This window comes from Papio anubis, chromosome 1 (assembly GCF_008728515.1).
Source record: "Papio anubis isolate 15944 chromosome 1, Panubis1.0, whole genome shotgun sequence".
Lineage (NCBI taxonomy): Eukaryota > Metazoa > Chordata > Mammalia > Primates > Cercopithecidae > Papio > Papio anubis.
In genome coordinates, this window is record NC_044976.1 from 26,370,437 (window position 1) to 26,392,076 (window position 21,640).

Below are 21,640 nucleotides of genomic sequence, written 5' to 3' on the forward strand. Positions count from 1 at the left end.
CTATAAGGCTAAAGACAAGAAAAATTCAACTATCTAGTTTATCTGCCTGCCATAATTTCACAAATGACAAAATATAGCCTCTTTTTGTAAAATATTCTGCCCTTCCTACCTAAAGATGATAGTAGTTACATATGGTCAGATAATAATGTACTCTTCCAATAGTGGAGATGAATTTATGCTTAGCTCATCCAAAGACCCTTTGCTATCAAAGAAATGTAATTATGAGCTGGTTAGCTGAGTAACTGAAACAGTCTATACCCTTCAAACAGTAATTTAAACAAAGAAAATTAAAGCACTGAGGAGTCTAATTTATCATAGTCTTCATTTATTAGAGGTATAGAGCAACAAATTTAGCTTATCACCTCCAAAAGAAAAAACGAAAAAAATAAAAAAGGTCCTGGAGCAACATTTTTAAATTTACTTATTATTATTATTATTATTATTTTATTTTTTTATTTTTTTTGAGACAAGGTCTCATTCTGTCACCCATGCTGGAGTGCCGTGGCATAATCTCGGCTCACTGCAACCTCTGCCTTTTGGGTTCAAGCAGTTCTTGTGCCTCAGCCTCTCGAGTAGCAGGGACAACAGGTGCACACCACCATGCCCAGCTAATTTTGCTAACTTGTCTATTTTTAGTAGAGACGGGGTTTCGCCATGTTGGCCAGGATGGTTTTGAACTCCCGGCCTCAAGTGATCCGCCCACCTTGGTCTCCCAAAGTGCTGGGATTACAGGCATGAGCCACTGCGCCTGGCCAAAAATGTATTTACTTTCAAGGAAGAACTATGCTTCTTTACGCTCCTTCACTTTTAATTTTTTTCAGTGCCAACCCAGTGCAGAGTACATATTCATAAATAGAAAGGGAGAAAATGTATCTTAAATCATATCTACCAAGCAGAAAAGTCTGGGGAAGGAAAAGCTGTTACAATGTTTTTTTTTTGTTTTTTTGTTTTTTTGTTTTATCTCATATGGCCCATTGTTTGTCTTGATTTGAGCAATTATGTCCCCCTCTAAGGCAGGGATATGAAGCATATACTAACCAGGCAGTAGAGGCAGGTAAATTTACTAAAGACAGACAGATTTTACTCAATTACAGAAGTGTCGGTTCAAACAATACAAGCCAGAAACTGACAGAAAATGATTCCTAGTTCTTAAGAGAAATAGCAAAGATTGAGCAACAATTTTCTGGAGAGTTTACAGAGTAATATAGTACTTGCAATAATGAATACTGAAAACGGCCGGGCGCGGTGGCTCAAGCCTGTAATCCCAGCACTTTGGGAGGCCGAGGCGGTGGATCACGCAGGTCAGGAGATCGACCATCCTGGCTAACATGGCGAAACCGGTCTCTACTAAAATACAAAAACTAGGGGCCGCTGGTGCAGGGAAGGGCCAGAACCCTGTAGCCATACCGGAGGCTGAGGCGGAAGAATGGCGAATCCCGGAGGTGGTGGTGTGAGTTTTGCAGTGAGCCAGACGCGCCACCGCACCCGTTGTTCGGCGATGAGCCGGTGGACTGGCCTCAAAAAAAAAAAAATAAATGAATACTGAAACTGTCACAGCAAAGCAAAGACCATAGCAACCGGTCCTATAGGGAACAATTTTCTTTAACAAAACCAGTATAGATTATTCAAGCAACTGGTATCCAAGGAATTAGGGCCATATCAGGACAGTAGTAGAAGGACAGTAATACAAGCTGCCAGTGAGTAAGAAAGCAATAAAGCTGAAAAAGCTCTGGTAGGGTTAAAAGTGAAAAAATCTGAATCTCTTTTTATATGACATGATTTTGTATACAGAAATCCTAACGAATCCATTAAGAAACCACTAGAACTGATAAACAAGTTCAGCAAGGCAGCAAAATACAAGACAAACATACAAAAATTAATTATATTTCTATATAACTTGCAATGAACAATTCAAAAATGAAAAACAAAATCCATTCACAGTAGCATCAAAAGGAATAAAATACATAGGAATATGGCCAGGTCCAGTGGCTCACGCTTGTAATCCCAGCACTTTGGGAGGTCGAGGCAGGTGGATCACCTGAGGTCGGGAGTCCAAGACCAGGCTGGCCAACATGGTGAAACCCTGTCTCTACTAAAAATACAAAAATTAGCTGGGTGTGGTGCTGCACACCTGCAATCCCAGCTACTCAGGAGGCTGAGGCAGGAGAATCGCCTGAACTTGGAAGGTGGAGGTTGCAGTGAGCTGAGATTGTGCCACTGCACTCCAGCCTGGGTGACAAGGTGAGACTTCGTCTTAAAAACAAAAACAAAAACAAAAACAAAAAAAACACTTAGGAATAAACCTAATAGAAGAAAAAGTACATGTTAAAAGAAATTTAAGAGTTAAATGCCAATCATCCCACATCCAGGGACAGAAGAATTCATCTTGTAAAGATGGTAATACTCCCCAAATTGGTCTACAGTCAATCCAATCAAAATCCCAGCTGGCTGCATTCAAGAAATTCACAGACTGATCCTAAATTTCATATGGAAATGAAAGTGACCCAGAATAGCTAAAACAATCTTGGGGAAAAAAAAAAAAAAAAGAACAAAGTTAAAGGACTCACATTTTTCCATTTCTTTTTTATTTTTATTTTTCAAGACAAGAGTCTCACTCTGTCACCCAGGCTGGAGTGCAGTGGCGTGATCTTGGCTCACTGCAACCTCCGCCTTCTGGGTTCAAGCATTTCTCACGCCTTGGCCTCCCAAGTAGCTGAGACCACAGGTGCGTGCCACCATGTTTGGCTAATTTTTTTGTACGTTTAATGGAGATGGGGTTTCACCATGTTGGCCAGGCAGGTCTCAGACCTCAGGTGATCCGCCCACATCGGCCTCCCAAATTGCTGGGATTACAGGCGTGAGCCACTGTGCCCAGCCCCATTTTTCAATTTCAAAACTTACTATAAAGCTAGAGTAATCAAGACGGTGTGGTACTGGCATAAGGATGGATACATGGATCACTAGAACAGAACTGAGAGTCCTGAAATAGACCTCTACATTTATTGAGTCAACTGATTTTCAACAAGGGTATCACATTTATAGTCAAATTATTTTCAACAAAAGTGCCACGACGATTCAACAAAAAAAGTTGAACTCGTACCTCAAGCCATATGCAAAAATAAACTCAAAATGGATCAAAGCACTAAAAGTAAAAGCTAAAGCAATAAAATTCTTAGGAGAATATGGATGCTCTCATCACTTGTAAAAATATAGGCGGGAGGCAGTGGCTCACACCTGTAATCCCAACACTTTGGGGGGCTAAGGCGGGTGGATCATGAGGTCAGGAGTTCAACACCAGCCTGGCCAAGACAGTGAAACCCCGTCTCTACTAAAAATACAAAAACTAGCCAGGTGTGATGGCGGGTGCCTGTGATCTCAGCTACTCGGGAGGCTGAGGTAGGGAACTGCTTGAATCTGGGAGGTGGAGGTTGCAGTGAGCCGAGATCACAACACTGTACTCCAGCCTGGGTGACAGAGTGAGACTCCATCTCAAAAAATTAGCTAGGTTTGGCAGCATGCACCTGTATATATATATATATATATATATATACACACACACACACACACACATACACATATAAAAATCTTCACCACCTGGATTAAACAATTTCTTAGATATGATAAAAGAAAAAATAAAAATGATTTCATTAGAATGAAAAACTTTTATGCTTCAGCTGGGCATGGTGGCTCACACACTTTGGGAGGCAGAGGTAGACAGATCACTTGAGCCCAGGAGTTTGAGACCAGCTTGGGCAACATAGTAAAAACCCCATCTCCACAAAAAGTACAAAAAATTAGCTAGGTTTGGCAGCATGCACCTGTAGTCTCAGCTACCCAGAAGGCTGGGGTGGAAGGATCACTTGGGCCTGGGAGGTCAAGGCTACAGTGAGCCATGATCGTGCCACTGCACTCCTGCCCAGGCGACAGAGTGAGACCATGTCTTAAACAAAAAAACCTTTTACACTTCAAAGAACAGTATCAAGAAAACGATAACCCACAGAATGGAAGAAAAATTTTGCAGATCATACGTCTCATAAGGGACTAGAATATATAAGGGACCAGAATACATAAAGAAGATAACTCAATTTAGAAATAGGCAAAAGATCTGAATAGACATTTCTTCAAAGATGTACAAATGACCAATAAGCATATGAAAAGGTGCTCAACATTATTAGTCATAAGAGAAATGCAAATCAAAACTACATTGAGATGCTACTTCCACCCAGACGGCTATAACAAAAAAGCTGAACAGTAACAAGTGTTGGCAAGGACGTGCAGAAACTGGAACTCTCACTGCACTGCTGGTGGAAATGTAAAATAGTGCAGCTGCTTTGAAAAACAACCTTGCAGTTCCTCAAAAAGTCAAACATAGAGTTATCATATGACTCGGCAATTCCACTCCTCACTATATACATGTCCCCACAAAACTTTTATATGAATGTTCATAACAGCAAAAAAGTAGAAACCACCCCAGTGTCTATCAACTGATTAACAGATCAATAAAATGCAGTAGTATATCTATATAATGAAATACGGGGCAATAAAAGGGAATTAAGTACTGATACACGCTGTAACATGGATGAACTTTAAAAACATTACGTTAAGTAAAAGAAACCAGTCACAAAGGACCATGGTTTGTATAACTCCAATTTCTGTTTGTTTTGTTTTGGAGACAGGGTCTCACTCTGTCGCCCAGGCTGGAGTGCACTAGCTTGATTTCGGCTCACTGCAGCCTCAACCTTCCCGACTCAAGCGATCCTTCCACCTCACCCTCCTGAGTAGCTGGGACTACAGGCATGCACCACCACACCTGGCTAATTTTTCTGTATTGTTTTTGGACAGATGGGGTTTCACCATGTTGTCTAGGCTGGTCTCAAATTCCTGAGTTCAACGGATCCACCTGCTTCAGCCTCCCAAAGTGCTGGGATTACAGGTGTGAGCCGCCATGCCTGACTTGTAGAATTCAATTTATATGAAATATCTACAAATTAGTAAATCTATAGACACAAAGTAAATTAATGGTTGCCTACAGCTGTGGAAGATAAATTGGGGGGTGACTGCTAATAGGTATGGAGTTTCTTTTTGGAGTGAGGAAAATGTTCCGCCTGGGCATGGTGGCTCACCTCTATAATCCCAGCACTTTGGGAAAGCCAAGGTCGGAGGACCACTTAAGGTCAGGAGTCTGAGACCAGCTGGGCAACAAAGCAAGACCCCATCTCGACAAAAAATTTAAAAAACAGTTGGGTGTGGTGGCTCACACCTATAATCCTAGGTACTCAGGAGGCTGAGATGGGAGGATTTGAGCCCAGGAGTTCAAGGACGCAGTGAGCCACGATTGTGCCACTGTACTCCAGTCTGGGTGACAAAATAAGACCCTGTCTCAAAAAAAAAAGAAAAAAAAAGAAAAAAGGAAGATGCCCTAAAATTTATTCTGGTAATGGTTACAAAACTATTTTAGAATAGACTAAAAACTACTGCACTGTATACGCTAAAAGGGTGAATTGTAGGATATGTGAATTACATGTCAATAAAGCTGGTATCTTAAAAAATGACATAATCCTATGGGCATATAATGGCTAATGATAACACAGAAAGAAGCACTGGCAAATTCATAAATCAGGGTTCTATTTTTGCTTCTGCTGTAATGTATAATCACATTTTAAATATAACACAACAAGGAAACAAAAAACCCAGTATACAAACTCAGAATATACAGGCTCCAGGCTAAGTTCTGACAGTTAATTCACTGCATGTCTTCTCTGTATCTGTTTCTTCATCTGTAAAAAAAAGATACAACTACCTACTTTACAGGGCTCATGTTCCAACAGCGGGAAACAGCAGGATTAACAGTACAAGGATGCTGGTTGAATAAAACTTAAGGATGTGTACTGTTAACATAGTATGTAAAGATGAAATTCAAAGATGAAAAGAGTGAGCTGCTTATGAAAAACAAAGTGCTATGTAATTGTTAAAGTTTAGTGTTATTACCATAGACAGCAAGAACAAAGTTGAATCCCAGAAATTTCAAGACAGGCTTAAGAAATAGGACTCTCTAGTTAAGAAAATTGTATTAAGCATCTCAAATGTCATTCTGAAATTACTCTGTGATGACTTACAAGTAATGACTCTGAAGGTTTAAACAAGAGGCAAAAGTATACTAGTGCCAGGTAAGTTGTAATCTTGGCAATAATAAATACAATGGTCGGGTAAGTCTTCATGGAGACTATAAAAAGGATGTTTATGTCAAGATTTATCCAACACTGTCCAGCAAAGAGAAGGACATTGTTCTGTTTACTAAAAAGTCATATTCCATATCCTAGAGGGGTAAAGGATTTGATCACAACCTAGATGAAATTTCACACAAAAAACAATTTAATGCTATTTTCATTGACCGTGCTTACTAATAGCTATCTAATTACTAATTTGACTTCAAGAACTTAACATAAGGAAAGCAGGACCTAGAGAGGGAGGCAAGCATTCCAAATTATTAGAGAGGTAAATATTTATAGCAGAGACAACTTCCTGTTCTACCACTGCATGTCAGGTGTGACTTGTGATGGAGGCAAAAAAATCTTTTTGTCTTCTCTATCAAGAAGAGTAATCTACAAACTGTAAACGATAGCATACCTAAATTTTTCAAAAAGAGTTTATTCGCATATTTATAAGCAAGCACCTCAATTATTTTAAATAAGTTCGAACCCTCCAGACTCATAGAAGCTTTATCCCATAGACCTGTAACTTAACAAACATGATTGCTAAACCAGTGTTTATCATCTCTGAAAAATCACAGAGAATTAGAGAGGTGCTTGAAACAGGGTTTGAGTCCAGGAGTTCAAGACCAGCCTGGGCAACAGGGCAAAACCCCGTGTCTACTAAAAATACAAAAAAATTAGTTGGGTGTGCTGGTAGTCCCCGCTACTTGGGAGGCTGAGATGGGAGGATTGCTTCAGCCTGGGAGGCAGAGGCTGCAGTGAGCCAAGATGGCACCACTGCACTCCAGTCTGGGCGACAGGGTGAAACCCTGTCTCAAACAAAACAAAACGAAAAGAAATGTTTCACTACTTGGTTTGTTTTAATTTAAAGGTGATGGCAGAGAGGAATTAGGTGCCGGAAACTATAAACTAGTGCTAATTCAATGCTGATTGATGACAGTGTTCTAAAACAGATTATTGAACAAACCTCTGTAGACACCTAGAAAGGATATGACAATCACCTGGAGCTATTATATATTTTTTCTAAGAACACTCAACATTTTTATTGATAGCTTAAAGATTTAGGCTATAAATAGGTAAAGTATATGACAGAAAGCTGGAAAGAATAAGATTTTTAATTAAGGTATCAAAGGATGATAATGTTACTTCTTCAGGGACTCTCAGTGTGTAAACTGTAGCGTGAAGTATTTCTTATTCTCAATCCACTGCTGTTCTTTATACTGTATTCTCCAAGTAGAGGCTGTACAATAATCAGTCAAAAGGATTCCTTCATCTGTGGATGAGATTCTTGCATTTTTGGAAGGTGATTTATAGTAATATAACACAGTTATTTACAACTCAGTTGAGGATTGATAAGCAATAAAGGGAAAATGAAAGAATCTGAAGTCAAAATTTACTGCATTGTGAGTTATCTAAACAAAATCTTTTTGTGTGTGTTTTTTTTTTTTTTTGGAGACAGAGCCTCACTCACTCTGTTGTCCAGGCTGGAGAGCACTGGCACAATTTCGGCTCACTGTAACCTCCACCTCCTGGGTTCAAGCGATTCTCCTGCCTCAGCTTCCCAAGTAGCTGGGATTACAGGCATGCGCCACCACACCTGGCTAATTTTTGTATTTTTAGTAGAGATGGGGTCTCCCCATGTTGGCCAGGCTGGTCTCAAATTCCTGGCCTCAAGTGATCCACCCACCTCCACCACCCACTGTGCCCAGCCGATCTGAACAAAATCTTGAGGTAGAGCAAGCAATTAGTGGAGAAATAAGAGAAGGGATAATTCAATAAGGAAAAGTCAAGAAGAGACAATGGGATTAAAATAACTTCAATAATAATGACTATCAGTAACATCTCCAGGGTTAAAAATACTGGCTTTATTTATCATCAACTTGGGATGGGACCATTCTCTCCACTCATATTTTAGATCTCCACTACAGCCTGTGAAAAGTTGTTTTTTTACCTCAAAGTGTGTCATTACTCTTCCTGTTCTATTTTAAACATTAATAAGTGTCATGTTTTTAGATTCTGTATTTGTCTGTTTGACGTCCATTAATCACAGAGCCAAACTCAATGCCAAAGTTGTATTCTATTTCCCCTGAGATCTGGTGCCCATACTCTGAACCACCTCCTTTATCTAATTCTCACACACTAAGCCCCTATTTCTCCTGCCCTAAATCATAAATCAACCCAGGACAAAGTACCACCAGATAACCAGGGACAGCCCATAGGCCACAAAGCCTGACAAAATTATTCAAACTAGTCAACCCTAAGCTGTTTACCCTGCCTACCTTGCTTTTCCTGTGGAAACCTCGATAAGTCTGTGGCCCGTGCATTCCTCTCACTCTTTTCTGCCTCCTGACCAACAGTGGTACTTCCCCCGTGTGGCATGCTATGCCTCTTGTTTCAAGGGGAACTATAAGTAAACACTCAACTTTTCTTTCAATGGCACTGACCTCTCTATGTCGTCACTCAATCACCTTTTTATATTAAGATCTGGGCACAAATCAATAAGGAAATAATGCCCTGTGACAACCATTTATAGTCAGCAGAAATTTTGGTTTTAAAGTGCTTCAATTTCTTACCTTTCTCTGAAGTAATAATCAGGTTTTGCACATCATGTTACAGAAGTTCAACAGAATGACAAGGAAATGAAGCAGGGCAGAAGAGATAGATGATTGTCAGCAGGTCAGCCTCACAATTCTCATTACCTTAAATAGGTAAGGAGTAACTAACAATATCCGTATTTCAACAGTATGTCAACACTTACATAAGTCTTTTGAAAATATGACTAGACCTTTGTCTTACCACATTCAAAACTCAATGGCATAATTTCCCCTGGTACATTTAGTATCTACAGTTCAGCTATCTGTTCCAAAAGTGTAAATCCTAAACACACTGCTCAAGATAATTTTTAACCCTACCATTTCCCTGACAATTAAAGTCCCACCAGGGATAGGGGATCACATCTCAAATGTTGCTAATGCCTTCCTAGTTTTATACTTACCTCAACTGAGGGGCCTAAAATAATAATGACAAAGCAATCATCAATATGCATTTATCAATATAAAGAAAAATATTAAAAATATATTAAAGGACTTTATCATTTAAATGGGAGCTAGTACACCTAAAGAATACAACTAGAACATGAAAAACATATCCTATTATTTGCTTTCAAAATTCAAATTTTTCTAGGTTAGATTTTCAGAAAGTAAACATGTACCATGCTGTATCCTCTCTTAATGTGAAAAGCAAGAGGCCCACTCAGGATAGCAAATTGAATCAGTATTTACCAAACTTCAGAAAAAGAAACTGAAGACAAAAGGAAAAGACCCTCTAGCATAAAAGTTATCTTAAAAGAATGACACTATTGCTTTTGTTTTTTAAATATTAAGGGCCAAAAACCAAAAAGAAGATAAACCCATATCATCTGGGGACATTTAAAATTATTTTATTATGTTAAATATTTAAAAGAAATTAAGAATTCAATATAGTCTCTATGGTTTTATCTGTTTTCAAGAATTAGCTAGTGGTCAAATTATACCTTCCTCACTACTACTACTTTTTAAAAAATTAACTCTCTTAGGGAAATTTAGGTAAAAACAAAACTAAATTTTCTGGTAGAAATGGTGATATACTGTCAGATCAGTAAAGAGATGTCCTATTTTCTAAAAACTGTAACACTAGCCACTTATTTTTTTAAATGACATTTCTAAATACAATATTCATTTTGTAATGCTAAATTTTCCTTAGACTCCTTAGAATTAAGTTGGAAAAATACAACATTGTTTTCTTGAAAGGAAACAATTAAGGAATCTTTTCCTTATTGTTATTTCTAATTTGGAATCTATAACTGAATAATAATTAAAATACCTTAAGATTAGCTCTTCCATAATCAACTTTAAACTGTTAAAGGAAATACTTACTGGTTGCTCTGGTAAATCTTGTTCTTCTTCCATGAGGACCAATATTTCTTTATTATGCTTATGTGACTGGATTACAAGTCTCTCTCAGCAGTTTTCACAATCTGTTTTTAAAAAGGAGGATTCAAAGCTTTATATACTCTTAAAGTATTACCATTGAGGCCATCAGATAATAATTTTTTAATATTTTGCTACCCCAAGCTTTCTACATGAGTTCCAATCACAAAATCTCAAACCTGCACGTGGCTCTTCAAAAATGACATGCTACACCAAATCAAGAGAGGTGTACACAATGACTTTTATAATACCTTGCAAAAGTCAACACGTGGAACCACTTCTGCTGGTTACTATGGTGCCTAATGCATTAAACATCTTACAATGAAAGCCATGTGCAGATAATAAAATAATTTTTTAAGGATTAGAGTTACATTAAAAATGATAGAGACTGGCCTAGCAAGTCAGCAAGTTATGATAACATCTAACCTGCTTTAATGTGGAGCATTTACATAACTGTTAACACAGACACACAGAATCACTTTAAATAGGACAAACCAGAATATCAACTAAATGCATTCACAACCAACTATCTGTCTATATGTCATCAATTTAAAGGAAAACTCAATTCTTCTACATCTCAATAATAAAAATAAGTATAGTGAAACCTTGACTTTTAGAACTAAAGAAAATAATCATTCAAAGATAGGACCTAATTTAATTCTGAAATAATGAGCTTCTACTAACTGTACTGCCCAGTCAATTATTTAAGCAAAATCTTTACGTTCTCAGACCCTGCTTTTTCTGTCCTGATTTTCAAACAAAAAAGGAAAAATAGGATTCTAAGTCCACCTTACCATGTCCTACTGACAGGAGACAAAGAGATAAAAATTAGAAAGCTGCATACATTATAAAAATAAAATACTCCATTTCTGTCTAACAAAAGTAAAACCAGCACTTCTCTCAAAAGATGTGATTGCTTGTACATTTAATTAAAGTCACAGCTGTTTTTAGTTTTTCTACCAACCACTGTACCTAACTCACATACAAAGGTAAAGTACATAATCTTATTACAGAAGTCCTGAAAATAGACAAATAACAAGAAAACAAAAAACTTGTTATGCCAGTATACTACCACTCTACTTCTATTACTCCATCGTGCTGCAATACAACACAACTTTAAGCCACACTCCAGAATGTGAAAAGGAGAGAAAACACACATAAGGTTACAATTAGATGCAAAGTTGTCCAACTCTAACACAGCTTTATTCCCTACCCCAATTTAGAATAGCAAAAGAAAAAAGTTTAAAGGTCAGAAGCACTTGATACTCAATGCACTCACGTGTAGCTCATACACAGAGCCTCAAAAGCTAAGTTCTCCTACATGACGCAGATAACTAGCAATACAGAATTACAGAGTGCAATAAGTAAAGCTCATAGGAGCTATCTTCCCTGCACTTATTTTGCTCAGCTTAGAACAGCACAATCAATGTGACTTAAAACGATTCACAACTATGAAAGATCAAACATTTTTTGTTTTACTAGTTTGAGTCTTAGTTTCAAATTGAAATATCTTTTCTTTAAGGGACAATCCTTTACATTTTATACTGTCTAAATGTACATTATGTACATATATTATTTCATCCCATTAGAAACTACAAAATAGGACCAAATCATTAGGGAAATGGAATACCTTTAATACCTCATTTGTTGAATTTCTTTTTTCTTTTTTTTTTTTTGAGATAGATTTCGCTGTGTCACCAAGGCTGGAGTGCAGTGGCGCAAACTTGGCTCACTGCAACCTCCGTCTCCCGGGTTCAAGCAATTTTCCTGACTCAGCCTCCCAAGTAGCTGGGACTACAGGCGCGCCACCAGGCCCAGCTAATTTTTGTATTTTTAGTAGAGATGGGTTTTTGCCATGTTGGCCAGCCTGGTCTTGAACTCCTGACCTCAGGTGATCTGCCTGCCTCAGTCTCCCAAAGTGCTGGGATTACAGGCATAAGCCCGGCTAATTTGTTTTTTTGTGTGTGACCAGTTCTCATCCATACAAAACTTACAACATTACATGTTTTCCCTAATTGAAGGCCATGGCTATAAAACTACAATCTCTAATATATTTTCAGCAAGGGAGATAAAAGGGATATCCGCTCCACCATGGGGGAAGAGTTATAAATTTCATCTCTGATAGGAGGAAGGTAAGAATAATTGTTAAAAAATATATATATATATGTGTGTGTGTGTGTGTGTATACACACTCAATAATGTGGTTTAATTTTGTTTTTAAACACAAAAATTAACTCATTTTAGAAATCTGAATTACACTAAAGGAGAACATAATACTATTTACAGGTTAAAAGGGGTCATTGGTTTTAAAAAGAAACAATACTCTATCAAGTTGAATAATGAAGAATCATTTTAAAAGAAAAAACATAGAAACATAAATGGTGGGGAAAGAATAATTTTAAAGGAAAAAACATAAAAACATAAATGGTGGGGAAATAAATTATCAATAAATGTTCAAATATTGAATTTTGCTTTTTAGAAATATGGTAATATTAAATTGATTTTATAATAGAAAAAGAAGAATCTATTATTTCTTGACATAAATTCTGTAAGCTGCAAGAAAACTTTCTTTAAGGGAAAAATTTAAAGACATTCCTTTCTACATCTCCTATTCTTTGAAAATAAGCACGCTTTGTTGTTTCCATCTTTAAAATTCCCTTTGTCTTCTCAGCTTTTCAATCTAGGAGAATAAAAAGGACACAAACAATTTCTGTATTTAGAAGAAAAGAACTGGCCAGGCATGGTGGCTCATGCCTGTAATCCCAGCACTTTGGGAGGCTGAGGCAGGTGGATCACAAGGTCAGGAGATCAAGATCATCCGGGCCAACATGGTGAAACCCTGTCTCTACTAAAAATACAAAAATTAGCTGGGCGTGGTGGTGCAAGCCTGTAGCCCCATTCTTGGGAGACTGAGGCAAGAGAATCACGTGAACCTGGGAGGCGGAGGTTTCAGTGAGCTGAGATCACGCCACTGCACTCCAGCCTGGCGACAGAGTGAGACTCTATCTCAAAAAAAAAAAAAAAAGAAAGAAAGAAAGAAAGAAAAGTAAAGTTTAAAAACCAGGCTTGCTATCTCAAAATAACTGGTCAATGACCATGAATAATTTTGATCATTTTAAAACAAAAAGCTGCCTACAAGTAAAGAATATGATATATTACAAAATCTGGGATTCTACTGTCAACACACGATGTGTGGGAAGTTTGCAAACATACATTCTGGTACATTGTGTATAAAATGCACTAATGACCACAAATTATGTAATTCTACCAAAACATTCATCTAAATACTACTTTCCATCAATACAGTATTCTCCTGCCTTGCAATAATTTGTACATTGAATGATCTGAAATATCAGAACATACTAAATATTAGAATGCAAGTATTCATCACAGTGCCAGCACCTATCAATGTTCTAAAACTTTTATTAAGACTTCATACCATTTTCCACAAGTGGTACATTCTAGACAATCAAAAGTCATACTTACCAGCAAGAGATGAAAGTACAGTATAACTAAGACACAATATTGCAAAACTTGGTAATAAAGGAAGTACAGAATTATTGTAAAAAATCTTAGTATTCATTTTCTTGTATTAGTTCTAGAACTTAACTTTTTGTTGTTGTTGTTTTTGTTTTTTGAGACGGAGTCTTGCTCTGTCGCCCAGGCTGGAGGGCAGTGGCATGATCTTGGCTTACTGCAAGCTTCGCCTCCCGGGTTCACGCCATTCTCCTGCCTCTGCCTCCCGAGTAGCTGGGACTACAGGCGTCCGCCACCACACCCAGCTAATTTTTTGTATTTTTAGTAGAGACGGGGTTTCACCGTGTTAGCCAGGATGGTCTCGATCTCCTGACCTCATGATCCGCCCTCCTCGACCTCCCAAAGTGCTGAGATTACAGATATGAGCCACTGCACCCGGCCAACGGTGTTTTTTTTTTGTTTGTTTGTTTTTTTACCATTAATGTAACCTGACATTATTTTACATTCAATGAGATTGATCTTTTAAAATATCAAGTAATACAACAGTTGTGACACAGAAAAGTGAATTTTTAATGTAATTAAAATAAATACAATTAAAACTTAGCCAAACAGCTGATGAAATTATAAGACAAGCCCCAAGTTAATCTAGAACATTTGGAAAGTAATGTCTTTTCACAATTTTCTAATTTCGATTCTTACTACTGGTTTCTAAATATACTTGTTTTATCACCTTTTTTGGAAATAGAGCTTGTCAGTATTCATTTGCCTTCATGGACAGAATTCTGAGAAAACTTAAAATTGAGAATAGAAATAGTATTTCCTAAGACCTTATACTTCTCTACCTGTGAATGCTGACAGTGAAAAAATAGAAACTTTGTTTTGATTCAAGAGCCACACAATTTTGAATACTATTGTGATTTTGCATGCTTAAAAATAAAAGCAGAATCTTTCTGTAATATGGTGGCCATAAATTTTATTTTTACTCTTCAGAAGTTAGAAGGGAAATAATTAATAACAAATATTTTATTTCAAAATTCGAATTAGATTCCTACCTCATAGTTTCTGTTTTGTCTCAAGTTCAATATACTACATACTCTGCAAATGTAAATGGCCACAAGCAAGAAATTAGGTTGCTTCAATGTGTTATTAAAGCTCTTAGGCTTAGGAAAAGAAATTAAATATATGTAGGGGTGTGTGTGTGTGTGTGTTTTGTTTGTTTAAAAGCACAGAATAGGCCAGGCGCGGTGGCTCACGCTTGTAATCCCAGCACTTTAGAAGGCCGAAGCGAGTGGATCACTTGAGGTCAGGAGTTTGAAACCAGCCTGGCCAACATGGTGAAACTCTGTCTCTCTTAAAAATACAAAAAATTAATCTGGCTTGGTGGCACACACCTGTAATCCCTGCTACTCAGGAGGCTGACGGAGGAAAACTGCTTGAACTCAGGAGGTGGAGGTCGCAGTGAGCCAAGATTGCACCGCTGCACTCCAGGCTGGGCGACAGGCAACAGAGTAAGACTCCATCTCAAAAAAAAAAAAAAGGGCACAGAATAAAGGCCAAATTGTTTTCCATGAAAACAAGGCATATATCAGTCTTAATTACAACTTCAAAAGAAGTGTGTAAGTAGGGCAAAAACAGTCTGATTTATAGGTCCTAGAAAGAGAACTTGCATGCAGCTATGTACAGAGATATTCAGGAGTTAACTGGATATCTATGACACAGTTCCACATAGAAAAAAGGTAGTCCATAGATTTAATCACTGACTACATTGTATTTTAAGTTTATTTACTACACTTCCCAAAGTGCCTTATATATATAATTTTTTATTTTTTATTTTTTTTTTGGGGGGGGAATACTAAAAACTTTTTTTCTTTTTTTTTGGAGACAGCACTTGCTCTGTCGCCCAGGCTGGAGCACAATGGTGTAATCTCGGCTCACCGCAACCTCTGCCTCCCCAGTTTAAGCAATTCTCACGCCTCAGCCTCCCAAGTAGCTGGGATTACAGGTGTGCACCACATACCTGGCTAATATTTGTAGCGATGGGGTTTTGCCATGTTGGCCAGGATGGTCACAAACTCCTGGTCTCAAATGATCCACTAGCCTCGGCCTCTCAAAGTGCTGGGATCACAGGTGTGAGCCACCGCACCCGGCCTAAAACCTGCATTAGATATGATTTTCCAATAACAATAATGTGCAAATTTGAACTATGAATTCAAACAGCAATGAAGTCTGAAATTTTAAAAGGTAGAATAGGTATTAGGGAACAAAAGGTAAAGGAAGATGAGAACATTTAATACTATTCATTATCTCCTCTCTGTACACAATGTTGCATACATACAACTATTTCATTTTTATCTTATTGATTTAATAATAGTGAAATCACCTTAAGGAACCTACAGTATATAGTTGGTGTCCAACTTTAGGGGGGAAGGTAGAAACACACATGATTAACAGTTTTCACCCACACATTTTAGACAATTTTTTTTTTTTTTGCCAAGATTTTAGTAGTAAATTCACAAATATAAGTACTTTCACTCCTTCAGTGTTAAAATAGAAAGCTAAATAATTAAGCAACAGTAGTGGCTTAATTATTGGTATACAAGAAAAACAAAACACCAATAGGTTTTCTTAATTACGCACTTTAAATATTAATATGTGCATTTATTTTTACAGTTACAAATTTTTCATGTTTTAGACAATAGCTTTTAATAGTTTCAAATCCATTGAGACGCTGCTTTCAATTTGAAATAATGTGTGCATACACGTATATAAAAAACAAAAACAACCCCGTGTATGACTCATCTGACAGATGTTTGAGATCAATAAATTCTTATTTTTCAACATGCAGTTAGGTAGAGAGGGAAGCAAGCCATCCTCTCTCTATATATATACATATATATATATAAATATATAGAGCCTGGGAGACAGCGTGACTGTCTCAAAAAAAAAAAAAAAAGTGAACAAAGGTTTACTCCAATACCTACAAATTTCTTATTGAAAATTAGACAAAATTAATAAAGAATATTTTGGGAGAAAGGAGAATAACAGAGGCCATTTAAGGAAAACGTATCTATACCACTCTTTAAAACCAATAATAGTAGAAAAGATAAGAGAACTGTCATTTACTGAGCTTATATAATACACAAAGTTTTTTTTGGTTTTTTTTTTTGTTTTTTAAGAGATAGGGGTCTTACTATGTTGCCCAAGCTGGTCTCAAACTCCTGGGCTCAAGCAATCCTCCCACCTCAGCCTCCCGAGTAGCTGGGACTACAGGCATGTGCCACTGCATCCAGCTCCAAGTAATTTTTATAGTCACCATCTCATCAAATTTTGTTTCCACAACTAAGACGCAGGTGGTATTACCATCCTCATGCTATAAACAAGGAAACTGGGATTCAGAGATTTAAACAATTTGTCCAAGAGTAACAGCAATAATGTTGCAGGCTGAAGTAAAAATACCTTAAATAAAGAGACCAGACGATAGTGATGATGACTGCAAATCACTGTAAATGTACTTAATTTCACTGAATTGTAAACAGTAGTCTCCCTTTCCAAGGGGGGGATATACTGCAAGATCCCCAGTTGACACCTGAACCCACAGATGGTACCCATATAGACTATCTTTTTTCCTATACATACATATCTATGATAAATTTTAACTCAGCAGTTTTCATGCACTGTGTGGCCAAAACCTGGAGTTTGAGGTGTGACAGCAAAACTAGCATGAATTTCTTCTCCTTCTTCAAAAGTTCACGGACAGAAGATTAGTTCTTACTGTAGATTTTTTTTTCTTTCTTTTTGAGATGGAGTCTCTCCCTGTCACCAGGCTGGAGTGCAGTGGTGCAATCTCGGCTCACCGTAACCTCCAACTGCTGTGTTCAAGCAATTCCCCTGCCTCAGCCTCCTGAGTAGCTGGGACTACAGGCGTGCACCACCACACCCAGCTAATTTTTGTATTTTTAGTAGAGATGGGGTTTCACTATGTTGACCAGGATAGTCTCGATCTCGACCTCATGATCCGCCCACCTCAGCCTCCCAAAGTGCTGGGATTACAAGTGTGAACCATCGCACCCAGCCCTACCGTAGATCTTAACAATCTCAGCATAGGATTTTTTTTCTTTCCTTATTTAGTAGAGAACTTTAACGTTTTCACTTAATGCACTTCTCTTTGGCATATCTGTATTGCCAGCAACACTACTCTTGCTCTTCAGGGCCATTATTAAGTAAAATGAGTTACTCGGGCTGGGCGCGGTGGCTCATGCTTGTAATCCCAGCACTTTGGGAGGCCGAGGCGGATGGATCACGAGGTCAGGAGTTCGAGACCAGCCTGGCCAACATGGTGAAACCCCGTCTCTACTAAAAATACAAAAATTAGTTGGGCATGGTGGCACATGCCTGTAATCCCAGATACTCAGGAGGCTGAGGCAAGAGAACTGCTTGAACCAGGACCTGGGAGGCGGAGATTATGGTGAGCCGAGATCACACCATTGCACGTCAGCCTGGGCAAGAGTGAAACTGTGTCTCAAAAAAAAAAAGTTACTCAAACACACAAGTACTGCAGACACCTCAACAAGTGATCTGATAACTAAGATGGCTCCTAAGTAACAGGCGGGAAGCGTCTACAACATGAATGTGTTGGATAAAGGGATAATTCATGACCCAGGCAGGAAAGAGCAAAATGGAGAGAGACTTCATCACACTACTCAGATCGGTGCACAATTTTAAACTGATGAATTGTTTGCTTGCGAAATTTTCCATTTAATATTTTCAGACCAAGGTTGATAGCAGGTAACTAAAACCGCCAAAAGCAAAACTACAGATAAGGGGGGTACTACTGTACTTAAAAATGGTTAAAACAGTTAATTTTATCTTACGTATATTTTACAATAAAAAATACAAAAAAAACCCTAACAGATTAGAAATGCCAAAAAAAGATCAAATCTATAAAGTATTTAAAATATGAAATAAATAGAGAAAAATCAGTATTTAGAAAACATTGTCAGAAAAACTGAATACCAATATGGAAAAAATATCCACATCATCATATGCTATAACTAATTATAAATATATTAAAAAACTAAGCATTCAAAAAACTTTGGAGAAAACAGAACAGTAACCTTATCTCACTATGGAAAAGAGATGAATTTATGGTCAATTCAAAGAAAGCATAAACGACAATTTGACAAATCCAATTACGTAAAATAAACTTTCAAGCAATAAAAAAATCTAACATTAAAATATGATAAATTCAGGCAATATCTGCAAGAATTATGATAAATAAAACTTAATGTTTATAACATACACCAAATCAATTCAACATTTCCCGATCATCTATTATTATGGAGCAAACAATGACTAACTCATAAACCTGTCAAAGAATAAAAACAGGCAGTTTAAACCACAGAGATTAAATCAGCACTTGAGAAAAAAGACTGTCTCACTACTAATTGGAGAAATATAAATTGTAATATTCTTGAAGATACGACTTCATACATATTAAGCTACCAAAAAAAATCTAAACAACAAAACCAAGTGTTATCTGGGTTATAAGAAGATAAAGACATATTCAGTCAGGCACAGCTGTAAAATCACATGTGTCTTCAAACTGTTCCTGGATAAAGTATAAAAGAGGTCATAAGATTGGCCATGGCCTAACCTGAATAATTTTTCTTCGGTGCTCACACAAGAATTACATATAGGGAGGAAGAAAGCAAACTCTACTTTTAAAAATAGTATACATTTGTTGTCTAAGAAACAAAAAATGTGAAACAACCAACACATGAAGAATAACTTTAACTATACCATAACTGTAAACTATTTCAATACAAGCTTACTTAAAAAGTGAAAAAATACATGTTTTTACGTTAGTTTAATAATAGCTTACATATAATTTGATAAGAATCAAAAGCAGATACAAAGTTACATTTAAAAGTATAGTAAAATGTTTAAATACATATTTTTAAATGCTTATATAAAAATGTTCAAGATATTAAGCTAAAATTAGACACAAGTTCTTCATTCTTGCCCCCAACTTTTTCCATTGGAAAAAAATTTCAGCTTTGAAGGAAAAGCAATTCAAATTGCAGTGATCCTCCCTTACCTAAAAAATCTTAAAGTTTGTGACAACAATATAGGCAGAAAGATTCATTTGATTTTCTGGCTGTGTCATCTCTTTCCTAAGAAGTTATTTAGACACTGTACATAAACTCAGGGTTGGTTCATTTTACAGCTCTAAGCAAAAGCAATGAACTTCCAATAGTTGAAGAATTTGCTATCGGAAAAGACTTCCCATTTGGTTTCACTCCATTGGACAGATACAATTTTCTCTTGGAAATGCGAGAAAATATATAACAAAAGATGCTACAAAGGATAAAAGGTCTTACAGATCATTAAATGTAATCCTTATTTTAAAATTGAGGAAATTAAACAAAAGAGAAGGCACTGCCTCATGAACCTGTAAGCAGCAGAAACAGTGGCGGAACTCAAAACTCTGAACTCCCTTGTCTGAAGTTTTTTGTCTCCTTTATGCAAAATTGAGCATAAAACCCTCCCTTTTAAAATTACATTCCTTCGTGCCTGTAATCCCAGCACTTTGGGAGGCTGAGGCGGGTGGATCACCTGAGGTCAGGAGTTCAAGACCAGCCTGGCCTACATGGTGAAACCCCATCTCTACTAAAAATTAAAAAAATTAGCGTGGTGGCAGGCACCTGTAATCTCAGCTACCCGGGAGGCTGAGGCAGGAGAATCGCTTGAACCCGGGAGGTGGAGGTTGCAGTGAGGAGCCGAGATTGCACCACTGCACTCCAGCCTGGGCAACAAGAGTGAGACTCCGTCTCAAACAACAAAAAAAATTACATTCCTAATATTATTACCTTAGGCTACTTATTCCTTTTCTTTCATTACATCTCTATCCTATGTTATATTACTTCGATCTTATGATATAATATCATGTTCTTAAAGTTTTAAAATATTTTAAATTTAAACTCAGAAATTCTTTTTCAATGTATGGACTGGCACTTTAAGGACCTCTGAAAAATCCAAAAATAACACTCCTTTTTTTTTCTTTAGAGGAATAAAGAGCTTAGTTGAACAAAGAGCTACTTCTGAATCTGGCAGCCCTCAGAATCAGAAGAGATTCAGACTCAGAGAGCTCCCTGATATTCTTTTTATGCTACTTATTAACTCCCTGTACAGGCTAGCAAAAAACCCCACAAAAACAAATAGATTTATCTTTATAACCGTAAGTCCTTAATTTACAATGTACAGACTTTGATTTACTGGTTTTTTTTGTTTTGTTTTTTGTTTTTTTGAGACAGGGTGGAGTGCAGTGTCATAATCTCACCTAGGCTGGAGTACAGTGGCACAATCCTGGGTCACTGCAACCTCCGCTTCCTAGGTTCAAGTGATTCTTATGCCTCAGCCTCTGGAGTAGCTAGGACTACAGGTGTCCACCACCATGCCCAGCTAATTTTTATATTTTTAGTAGAGACAAGGTTTCAACATGTTGGCCAGGCTGGTCTTGAACTCCTGGTCTCAAGTGATCTGCCCGCCTTGGCCTCCCAAAGTGGGATTACAGGCTTGAGCCACCGTGGCAGACTGATTTACTGTTAATTAAACAAGTTTTGTTTGTTTGTTTGTTTTGGAGACAGAGCAATGACACAATCTCGGCTCACTGCAACCTCCACCTCCTGGGTTCAAGCAATTCTCCGCCTCAGCCTCCCAAGTTGCTGGGACTACAGGCACATGCCACCACACCCGGCTACTTTTTCGTATTTTAGTAGAGACGGAGTCTCATCGTGTTGCCCAGGCTGGTCTCAAACTCCTGAGCTCAGGTGATCTACCCGCCTCGGCCTCCCAAACTGCTGGGATTATAGTCGTGAGCTACCATGGCAGGCCAAAACAAGTAATTTTAACTGGGGCTGGGCGTCAAAGTGGGAAGGGTCGGCTGAGGCAGGAGGATCCCTTGAGCCTAGGAGTAATCTGGTA

General features: G+C 37.6%; 1 protein-coding gene across 8 annotated transcripts in view; it reads right to left on the bottom strand.

The window, feature by feature from the left end:
* Positions 1-21,640, bottom strand: part of EYA3 (EYA transcriptional coactivator and phosphatase 3) — a 117,308-nt gene that overhangs the window by 79,692 nt on the left and 15,976 nt on the right. For 3 of the 8 annotated variants that reach the window (XM_009203045.4, XM_009203062.4, XM_009203051.4), the window contains exons 2-3: positions 10,127-10,227; positions 8,786-8,791 (exon numbers count right to left, since the gene is read on the bottom strand). The exons of 1 other annotated variant lie outside the window; for it this stretch is intronic. In XM_009203045.4, coding sequence (XP_009201309.1) covers positions 8,786-8,791; positions 10,127-10,159 — 39 coding nt within the window. In that variant the 5' untranslated portion in view covers positions 10,160-10,227. Of the gene's footprint in view, positions 1-5,703; positions 6,881-8,785; positions 8,792-10,126; positions 10,228-21,640 lie in introns of those variants that run through there. 4 more of the 8 variants (XM_003891432.4, XM_009203064.4, XM_009203065.4 and 1 more) reach the window with 2 other exon arrangements.